Genomic DNA, 10,598 nt, shown 5'->3' with positions numbered 1-10,598 from the left:
TCTCCACTCCGTGCTACAGGCCAGGACTCTAGTCCTAACCAGATTTTCACCAACTGGAAAACATACTGTTGAGAAAAGGCTGTTAGCTCTCTCTCTTGTCACATTTTCCCCTTTGAGGAAGGCTCTCACTCTGTATCCTTTGTTGGCCTAGATCTGTGAAGTTCAGGTTAGCCTGGGAACATGACGTGACCATCCCAGCTTCCCAAACGTTGGGGCTACAAGTGTGAGCTACTGCACCTGGTGACTTAATCACAATTTCCATTGCTGCGATGAAACAAAGCAGCACGACCCAAAGGCAAGCCGTGGAGGAAGGGTCCATTTGGCTTACACTTCCACATTTGCTGTTCGTCACCGAAGGAAACCAGGACAGGAACTCAGACAGGACAAGAACTCACACAGGGCAGGAGCCTGGAGACAGGCGCTGATGCAGAGGCCTTGGAAGGGTGCTGCTTACTGGCTTGCTCCACGTGACTTGTTTAGCCTGCTCTCTTATAGAGCTCAGGACTACAAGCACCACCCACAGTGAGCTGGGCCCTCCCCCACCAGTCGCTCATTAAGACAATGCCTTACAGCTGGATCTTACTGAGGCCTTGTCTTCAGGTGAGATTCCTTCTTTCAGATAATTCTAGCTGTGTCAAGTTGACATAAAACTATCCAGAGTACACGTTGTCATATTAACTCTTGCTGTCGTGCTTCTTGGGGCCAACCCCTCAACACGAGATAGAAGACCAGAGGAGAAGGTGCAGACCTCTTTAGACTACTTCCTGTTGACCAGGGACCTTGGGTTTCTTGGGGCAAGTCCAATCTCCATCGTCAGGATGATCTCCAACCATCAATCCAGTAAAACAGCTAATACAACGAAGCAGCAGCCATCACAGGCTTTCTGGCATTTATGCCCTCTCAAGAGCCTCCAGAATTCCAACAAACTACGTCCAGCTGGCGAAAAATCGCACTCCCCCCCAGCACTTCAGCATCTGTGGACAATGTGAAGCAGCCCCATATACCACACCTGGGATTAAAACAAAAACATCCACATAACTGGGTTTTAATGAAATCAAAATTCTCACTACAAATTCTGACTGTCTGGGGCTGACAGAATGCATAAGCCAACAAAAGCCACATAACTTGATCTGAGGAAGCCACAGTGGAGGGAGAGAACTGACTGCTGAAAGTCATTCTCTGACCACTGTAACTACACCATGGTCCCCTCACACACAAAGAGTCTTAATACTTTGAGACAGTTTCGCACTGTGTGACCCCACTCTCGGTGTAGTCCAGGTGAGTCTTAAACTCAGAGATCTGACTGCCTCTGGCCCCTAAGTGCTGGAATTAAAAGGCCTGGATCAGCCACACCCAGCTCCTCTCTCTGTTCAAAGATGGGGTCGCATGCTGGCTTCTGACTCACCGTGTACCCAGGGATAATCCTGAATTTCTGAGCATCCTGCTTCCCGGGCCCTCCTGGGGTTAGAGCATAGGCTGCCACACCTAGTTATTGTTTTGAGACAGTTTCATACCATAGCGTAGTCTGGTCTGGAACTCACTGTAAGCACAGATGACCTTGAATTCAGGGCAGTCCCCTTGCCTCCGCTTTGGGAGTTCAGGGACTGAGATTACAGGAGTGCCTACAATACCAGGCTGACCCTGGTCCTTTGAATGAAGCAGTTTTCAGTCAACCCTGCAACAAGATGGGTCTGTATCACAGTGACCACCTCTCTCTTGACTTTGAGTCTCTCTCAACTTTCTGTAGGCATTAGTGTGTGGTAATCTACTTTTTTTTTTTTCTTTTTTTCTTTTTCTTTTTTCTTTTTTTCGGAGCTGGGGACCGAACCCAGGGCCAAGCACTCTACCACTGAGCTAAATCCCCAACCCCGGCAATCTACTTTTAATAAGGGTTCAACCACTCCTCTAGCCCACCACCTAGCAGAGGTAGTGGTGGAGAAAAGTTATTAGGATACAGGGGAAACAGACCTGTTCAGCAATAATTCTCTCTCTCTCTCTCTCTCTCTCTCTCTCTCTCTCTCTCTCTCTCTCTCTCTCTCTCTCTGTGTGTGTGTGTGCGTGTGTGTGTGCGTGCGTGCGGGCGTGCGTCTTATCATGCCTTATCTTCTTGGGCAGCAGTTCAGTCTCACAGCAAACACCAAATAGGACGCAGCAGCTGCAGAGCAGTCCTCTAGGCAGGCAGACACCAGGCATGAACCAGCAGCTCCAGTCCAGTCTTTTCAGCAGCAGACACCAGGCAGCTGTAGTTCAATCCTGGAGAAACCACCAGGCTCACTGACTGGCTGGAGGTGGCCAGGAACCTCCCAAGCAGTTCTTGGGCACATTTCTCTCCATGGCGGCGTTATCATAAGTCGAGCTCAACAATGCTATGTAAGGCGAACCAATACATGTGCATCTGTAGTGAAGAACGGCGAAGTGGAACAAACCAAACCAATGCTCAGTGCTCGTCTCCCACTGTCTGTGGGGTCCTAGTGTACTCCTTCATCAAGGGCCCTTTCACGTGTTTGCTAGATCCAAACATCCTTTCACCTGTCTCTGCTTGAGGAAAACATTCTTTCACGTACGTGTTTGCTTCAGCAAGACAGCCTTTCACCTGTGTGCCCCAGCAAGCCATCATTTGACATCATTAGCTTTCCAAAGAAACTAGAAGTTTCCACTTCAACTTTCTTTTCTTCTTTTTTTCTGCCAAGGTGTGGCTTTGTTGCCCTGGCAAGCCTGACTCTCGATATGTAGATTAGGCTGGCCTTGAACTCTCAGAGATCTGAATGCCTCTGCCTTTGGAATTCTAGGATTAAAGAGGTGTGTGTAGATCCAGCTAAGGAACTTCTGGGTCTCTCTGAGAAGAGGCAATTGGTGAGCTCCAGAGAACTGTCTGTTTTCTGTTTCACGCTTCTTCCAGTGTGAGTTGCTCATGCTTTGTGAATGAGGAGAACAAAAGGACCCAGGCCAATGGGCCACTGTTAAGGAGCAGGGGGTATCAGAGTGGCTTTGACTGAGCGTGTACTGCTGTCACCTGCCAGCATTTCCACCTTATGACTAATAACATGCACCATTCTTAAAGAACTAGAGCCTCTGAGAACGACTAGAAGACATCTCCCCCCAAATTTATATTAAATGAACTATCATCTGAACCTGATCGGCTTGAGGAAGGGATTATGCTTTATAAGCTCAGGATTTAGCACCATTTTCAGCCAAAAATAGTTTTTCTCTATTCCCACGTGACTTCTCTCGAGCTAAAGACCTTGTATAAAAGGCAGGTCTTTCGTGGCTTGTTTTGCCGGTGACTTTCAACCGCCTTCCACGTCCTTTCTCTGTATTTTCAACCTGCTCTCCTGGGCTCATCTCCAAAGCTATCTGAGATTTGTTTCTTCTCATTCTCAACTTCTCATTTTGAAAGAAAATAAAGTCAAAGCTTCAGAAAAGGTTACACCACAGTACAAGGTCACCAATAACAGTTTCATCGACTGAAGCATTTTTAAGATCAGCTTTCTGCTTCCCAAAGCATTCAAAAGTTGCCAACATTGAAAACACTCATGCTCAGTGTGTATCTCCTAAGAATACAGTTTTTTCTGCATAGCTAAATACCAATATGTCACCCCACACACTAACATTAATGAAATATTATCTATTACTTTTTTTTTTTTGCAAAGCTGGGCATTGGACCCAGAGCCTTGATACAAAGCTAGGCAAGTATTGTACCACTGGACTAGGCCATAGGACCTCCAGTTGAGTTTTGAAAAAAGAAAAACAGTTCATTTATCACTGAAGGCAAGGGACAATGGAAGGAATGGAAAAGCACTCCCAGAATCTTCGTACAATCAGGTTCTTCCTGTGTGCTCTGGAAAGTGTCTGGAATTTTCTTTAAGCCTCTATCTGAGAGATTCACAAGGTACTCTGGACACTGTCAGTTTGACAGCTTGGGGCTTTAGCGTTCCACAAGGCAAGGGTTAGCTTTGCCTGCCCTATTACTGCACCCCCCAGGAAACAGAGGTGATCTGCCACTTGAGCTGTGGTTCTAGCATCAGGCCAAGACAGCAGGGACAGAAAGATGAGCCAACATAATGATACAGTGGCCGAGCCACCTGGATTCTGAGCCTGTTTGTGTCCTAGGTGGTGATAGCCAAGTATCAAAGGAAGGGGAGGTCTACTAAGTACTTCCTCAGGTTTCGGAGGTCAGAAGTCCAAAATGAAGGTGGCAGCAGTCTCTGGCTCTTGCTTAGGTTTGGGAGATGTTGGTCCCATGCCATTCTCTGAGTTTCTCGTGTTACCAGTGATCTGGGGCAGTCCTTTGGCTCGCAGAGGCGTCGCCCCTCCCCTTGAGTGACATCCTCGTGTTGTTCTCATTGAGTCTGTCTCTTGCCTACTTCTTCTTTTTTTTTTTTTTTTTTGAGCTGAGGACCGAACCCAGGGCCTTGCGCTTGCCAGGCAAGCGCTCTACCACTGAGCTAAATCCCCAACCCCTCTTGCCTACTTCTTACAAACACTAGGCATATTGACTATCTTGGCTAATCCATCCCTAACTCTATTTTCAAATACACACGCATTCTGCAGAAGACTGAGGGCTCTTACATTTCTATAAGGGGACATAGTTTAAGCCATCAAAGAGAGTCTTGTGTACATCTTTTAGACTTCTGACAGATAGTGTTTCTTTGATTTCTCTTTCTTTTCTTTTCTTTTCTTTTCTTTTTTTTTTTCTTGGCTTTGAGATAGAGTTTCTCTGTGTAGCCCAGTCTGCCCTGTCCTGGAATTCACTCTGTAGATCAGCCCAGCCTCAAGCTCAGATCTGCCAGCCTGTGCCTCCCAAGTGTTGGGATTATAGTGATGTACCACCATGTGTGACGTTTCTGATTTTTTGTTTGTTTACCTTGCTTTTAAAAAATAATACTTTTAATTTTAAATATCGGCTCTCCTATAGTGCAGGCCAGCCTGGAGTATGCTAGGTAGTTGAAGACGATTTTAAATGTCTGAGCCTCCTGCTTGCTCCAGAGCTGGAATTACTTACTATGCCTAACAAATTATACTAAAATGTATCCATTTCAGTACCAGGCTCCAAGTGAGGACCCTGCGTTGTCTTTTATTGTCTCATTCCTTCAGTCTTCCTTAAAATTTCCAACAGTCTTTTTTAAATTTTCCCATGTGCAACAGCTCCCTGCAGCCAGGTGTGATGTCTCTTGTATTCCCAGCACTTGGAATGTGAGCATAGGGTACAGCATTCAGGGCCAAAGCCGTGTTTGCTGCACAGCGAGTTCAGGGTGAATGTTGGCTCTGAGAGACAATGGCAGCGTGACTTAATGAGAGTTTGCCTACTCAGCATATACTAGGCCTTGGGTTCAGTCTCTAGCCCAGAATAATTTCTGGACTCATCTCCAGATTTTTTAGACAGGATCTTACTACATATCCTGTATTGGCTTTGAACTCTTGACCCAGCTGTACCCAAGGAGTCCTGGGGTCATAAGTATATACTTAAGTTAGTGTTTTCCTCTTTCTCAAGAAAATACTTCGTTTTGGCCAACGTGTGGTGGCACACACCTTTAATCTCACTATTTGGGAGGCAGAGGCTGGACAATCTCTCTGAGTTCAAAATCAGCTTGGTCTCCATAGTGGGTTATAGGCCAGTAAGAGCTTCATAGTGTAAATCTATTTCCAAAAAATAATTAAGGTTATGTGAATATGCTTGCGTGTCTGTGCATATGTGAGCGAAGCTGCTAGCAGGGTCTGAAAGAGGGCGCCATCCCATGGAGCTGGAGTTGTAGGTGGTTGCAAGCCACTCAACCTGGGTGCCAGGAACCCAACTCAGGTCCTCTGTAAGGGCATGAAGCACCCTTAACAACTGAGCTATCTCTCTAGCCCTCTAGAACTGAGAGTTCTAACAGGCTGGCAGACGACACCCGAACTGCTGGTTTAGAGACAACACTCTGGGTACCGGGAACTGGTAACCTCAAAGAGGTGTTGGGTGAGTTTTCTGGTGAGGGTCATGGTTAAATGTAGATACTTCAGGCTCTCCAGGCCATGGTTTCTATTATCTCTGCTAATGTAGGCAAAATCAGCCAGCCCAATGCAGAAGCAATGGGGATGGCTCCATCCCAACAAAAATATTCACAGAATAGTTGTGTGGTCTGATCAGACCCACAGGCTACAGCATGATCCACTGCTCTAGGACAGCGTCTTGCTTTCGAGGGAGGGCGGTGGAGGTTTTCCGAGCATTGACAGTTTGGAATCCTTCGGTTCAGTTTTTGTCAATAGTGCTTCGCTATGTGGATTTGTTCTAGATCTGTTCAGGAAGTTAAAATGAACTTCTCGGTAAGGATGCCACATAAGTCATGGTACGAATTTACGAATTGTATAAGAGCATTGTGAAAGACTGAAATAGATCAAAATATTTTTGGTTAGGGCTGGGGATATAAAGTGAGTGAGTATAGAGAAAGCCTCTTGCCTGGTGAGAGTCAAGGTCTTGGGTTTCATCTTTAGCACCACACACTGTGTGTGTGTGTGTGTGTGTGTGTGTGTGTGTGTGTGTGTGTGTGTGTGTGTAAGCTTCAATGGAAAGCTAGGTATTATTGAATAAATCCTTTTGGATTTTCAATCCCTTATTTCCAGGGGCTATATTGCAAACCCCAGTGCTTACATGAAACAACTCTGTGTGTGTGTGTGTGTGTGTGTGTGTGTGTGTGCTATGCATGTTTGTGTGTATGTGTGTTTTTTTTACCAATAAATACTTATGACAGTTTATAAAGACTTTAAAAAAATTTACAAAAGTGTATGAGTGTATGTGTATGAGTGTTTATGTGTACCATATGTGTGCCTGGTTCCCACAGGGGCCAGAAGAGGGCGTTAGATACCCTGAAACTGAAGTTACCAGTGATTGTGAGCCACCTGCTGCAAGCTGAAACTGGGTCCTCTGCAAGCGTAGGTGCTTTTCAATCTCTAGCTCTGTCTCCAGCCCCTGTTATAAAACAGGGGCAATAAAAGCACAAGACTCCCATACACTATAACAATGGTAATAATACATTAATAGGATATTGAACGCTTACAAATCATTAATTCTGGAACTTTACGTTTAGTCTTTTTAATATGTCATGGTCTATGGAGAACTGAAACTATGGTATGAGAAGGGGACCACCCTTGAATCTATCTGTGTTTTTCATCATCATTAGGTATTTTACAACTCTGTAAGTTGTAGAATATTGTTGGTAATCTATTCAATTGTTTGACGTGAGAAATTCAAGTTGTGTCTGAGTCGGATAAGTATTTGATTTTTAACCAACTCTTTGTCCATTGGCTAATTCTTTTTCTTCATTCTCAACTTTCCATTTTCTGTGTTAGATTTTTTTTTTTTAATTTGCTTTGACCCGGTTTTAACATGTTCTCAGTTCTTACTTTAAAAACTTAAGGAATATTTTTTGACGCATTCATCCTGTACCTGTGAGGTGACTTTGTGCTTTAAAACTCAGCTTCACTGAAATTTTCATGTCATCACTTCAAGAAGCAGATGATGAGGTTTTTTTTTTCTCCCCTCTCCCAAAACTTGTGATACCAGCTTCCATGAAGCAACTCGGGGAGGAAAGGGTTACAATGGCTTACATATCAAGTCACAGTCCATCACTGAGAAAAATCAGGACAGGAACTCAAGGCAGGTCTGAGACAGGAACTGAAGCAGAGACCACGGAAGAATGCTGCTTCCCAGCTTGCTCTCCCTAGCTTCTGCCTAGCTTGCTTTCTTGTACAGTCCAGAACTCCCTGTCTAGGGGATGGCACTGCTCACAGTGGGCTGTGCCCTTGTCTAACGATTTTTGATCAAGAAAATGTTCCAAAGACATGCCCATGGGGCAGTCTCCCTCTGACAGCTCTGGGCTGTGTCACATTGAGAGCTGAAACTAACTAGGAGACACCGTCAGATCATGAATACATGAATGGATTACTTCATTGATTAGGTCATGACCTAATCATCTCTCAGTAGTGCCACCACCTGGGGACACAGACTTCATCAAGGGCTTGGTTTACGGGTGCTCCATTTCCAAGTCATCCAAAGAAAATATATTTTGGGGGTGATACTTTGAGTAGAGGTAAACATTCTGGTTCATAGTTAACTCTTCATTTCTTTCTCTTTCTTTCTTTCTTTTTTTTTTTCGATAACTCTTGCCTGCAGTAGTTCTAACGTGAAGGCAAACATGAACTCTCACTTCTATCAGAAGATTACTCCTGTACCCAGGACCCACAATTGGTCCTTCTTCCAGCAGGCAGCTCCTGGAGGGATGCACGTGGAGTGAAGGAATGGAATATCAGTCTAGCTAGCTAGATCATTTGATCAACCCTGGTGGCACAGTCCCTGATTGTCTTCCTGCCCAGTGACCTCTTCTTGATTTCTTGATAACAGTAGACATCTAGGGAGCTCTGGGCTATTCAGTATAGCGAATCAATCAATCTTTTTCTTTATCTCTCTCTCTCTCTCTCTCTCTCTCTCTCTCTCTCTCTGTGAGGTTTGTGTCAGGGTCTCATATGTAGCAATGACTAGTCTTGATGTAATAGCCTTCGAACTGTTGGGATTAAAGGTACATGCTACCACACGCAGTAGAATTACCTTATTCTTTCCTGTGTGTATGCTTGCAAACTCCCTTGGAGGCCAGAGGACTAGGTTCTGTTTACTTTTCCGTCTCTTCGGGACAGTACCCGGACCTGGCCAGATTCAGCTAGACTGGCTGGCCAGCAAACATCGGAGATTCCCCTCATCCCTGCCTCCCCACAGAGGTTCCAGGGGTTTGCAGCTACAGACTATATTATATGGGTGCCGGGACTTGAGTTCAGGCCTCATGCTTCTGGAGCACATTACAGACGGAGCCATTTCCTAAGTCACATATTTATTCTACTTTCACTAGGTCACCGCCTTACATAATATAGGTGCTGCATAGATCTTTACAGAATAATAAAACTTTGTTAACAGAGGTGGTGGAACACGGTTGTAAACCCAGCATTCGGAAGGATCCGAACTCCAGTCCTGTCTGAGCTACATAGGCAGCAGTTTCACACCAAAAGTTTGTGTGTGTGTGTGTGTGTGTGTGTGTGTGTGTGTGTGATTTGCTTGTTACACTTTGGTTTTCTGTACACTGCAGTATTAGTCCATCACGGTCGCCTGACTTGCTGCAGAAAGCCCTGCTTGGGAAATCACACTTCCACAGAGCTCCTGTGAGGCCCTCCCGGGCACCAGTCGGAAACTCCCACGCAGGATTCTAGAAAAGCTGACCTGTTAACCCTGAATCAACTTGCAACACTAAGAATCAACCTGGGCCTTTCCACCTAACTCCATCTCGGCCACCGTACTGGTCTCGGTTAAAAAAGAGAGTTAGGAAGCGCCCAAGAGCAGACGCAACCAGGGTGTTGGACGGGGAAACTGAGGTCTGGGCTCTGAGGCGTCACCGCTCGCTGCGCGTGACCAAACCCTGGGGTTGCCAGGCTTCGAGTAGGTACCTGGCGCTCGTGCCCGGCCCGCAACACTTCCTGTCCCGCGCGCTTGCGATGCTCATGTGACCCGGGGCTGGGCGGAGAGCACCTGAACGAGAACGTCACGTGACAGGAGGCGGGGCAGGGGCGGGCCGACTCCGGTCACGTGACGCTTTGGGGACGGCCACGGAGCGCCTCCTCATCTCACTCCCCCCTGGCTCCGGCTCTCCTCTTTCTCCCTCCAGCTCCCGTTGCAGCTTCGACTCCGCTGTTGCGGCGGGATCGTGTCCCAGGCGCGGCTCGGAACGGCCAGCCGCCGTGAGCCCCACGCCACACGCGATGCGGGCCGTTCTGCCGGGACCCGTGCCCTCCGGGCCGCGCGTCGCGCTCCTGCTGCCGCTCCTGCTGCTGCTGCTCGTGGCGGCCGCGGGCTCCGCGCAGGCCCAGGCCGTGGACTTGGACGCCTTGTGCAGGTGGGTGTCCTGCGTGGCAGGCGCAGGGCTCCGGGGACACGCAGACCGCCGCCCCGCCCCGCCCCCGCGGGAAAGTTGCCCGCGTGGTGGCCGCGGCGGCGCAGGAGGATGCGCCCACCGTGGCGCTGGCCCACGGAGCCCCCCGTGTCCGGCCACTTGTGGCTGTCATAAGTCGGGCGGCTTTGTGCGACTCCCGATGCCCAGTGTGCCCGTCGTAAGTTGCAGGGGGCAGAGCTACGGCTGGGCTTTTGTCCCGCTACACGTTTCCATTGAAGTTCCAGCAGCTGGGCTTAGAAGGCATCCCCTCTAGTGTGCAGTCTCCAGGGAGTGTGAGTCCACGCGATGGTCTTGGAGTTGGGTAGTGGTGGTTTCAATTGCAGAGTGACCCCTTCCATGACAATTCTCATTTTTTTCCTATTTAAAGTAGCCATTTGTCAGTGGGTGATGCTTTTTCTTCTTTTGACGAAGGTTGAGAGGTGGTCATGTGTGTTGGCTTTCAAGACTTTACCCTTCACTTCTCCCAGTTAGCTTCCTGGGTGGTTGCTCACATGATGTCATTGTCTCCAGAGTAGATTATTCTAGTGGAGTCTTCTGCTCTGGGATCCAAGGTTGTATAATCTCCAGTTCTGTCGAAGTTTGTAGGTGTTGGACACAGACTCGTGGGCCTAGAGAACTTCCAATACCATTAGT

The 10,598-nt window shown here is 47.4% G+C and overlaps 1 protein-coding gene across 1 annotated transcript in view; it reads left to right on the top strand.

Annotated features, from left to right (window-relative positions):
• Positions 1-9,614: 9,614 nt before the first annotated feature.
• The window catches only part of Igf2r (insulin like growth factor 2 receptor), an 88,057-nt gene continuing 87,073 nt past the window's right edge, over positions 9,615-10,598 (top strand). The window contains exon 1 of the mRNA XM_032894713.1: positions 9,615-9,908. Within this exon, the coding sequence (XP_032750604.1) occupies positions 9,775-9,908 (134 nt within the window). The 5' untranslated portion in view covers positions 9,615-9,774. The remainder of the gene's footprint in view (positions 9,909-10,598) is intronic.

This window comes from Rattus rattus, chromosome 2 (assembly GCF_011064425.1).
Source record: "Rattus rattus isolate New Zealand chromosome 2, Rrattus_CSIRO_v1, whole genome shotgun sequence".
Taxonomy (NCBI): Eukaryota; Metazoa; Chordata; class Mammalia; order Rodentia; family Muridae; genus Rattus; species Rattus rattus.
Note: the sequence above shows the minus strand (reverse complement) of the source record. Positions and strands in the feature narration are given on the sequence as shown.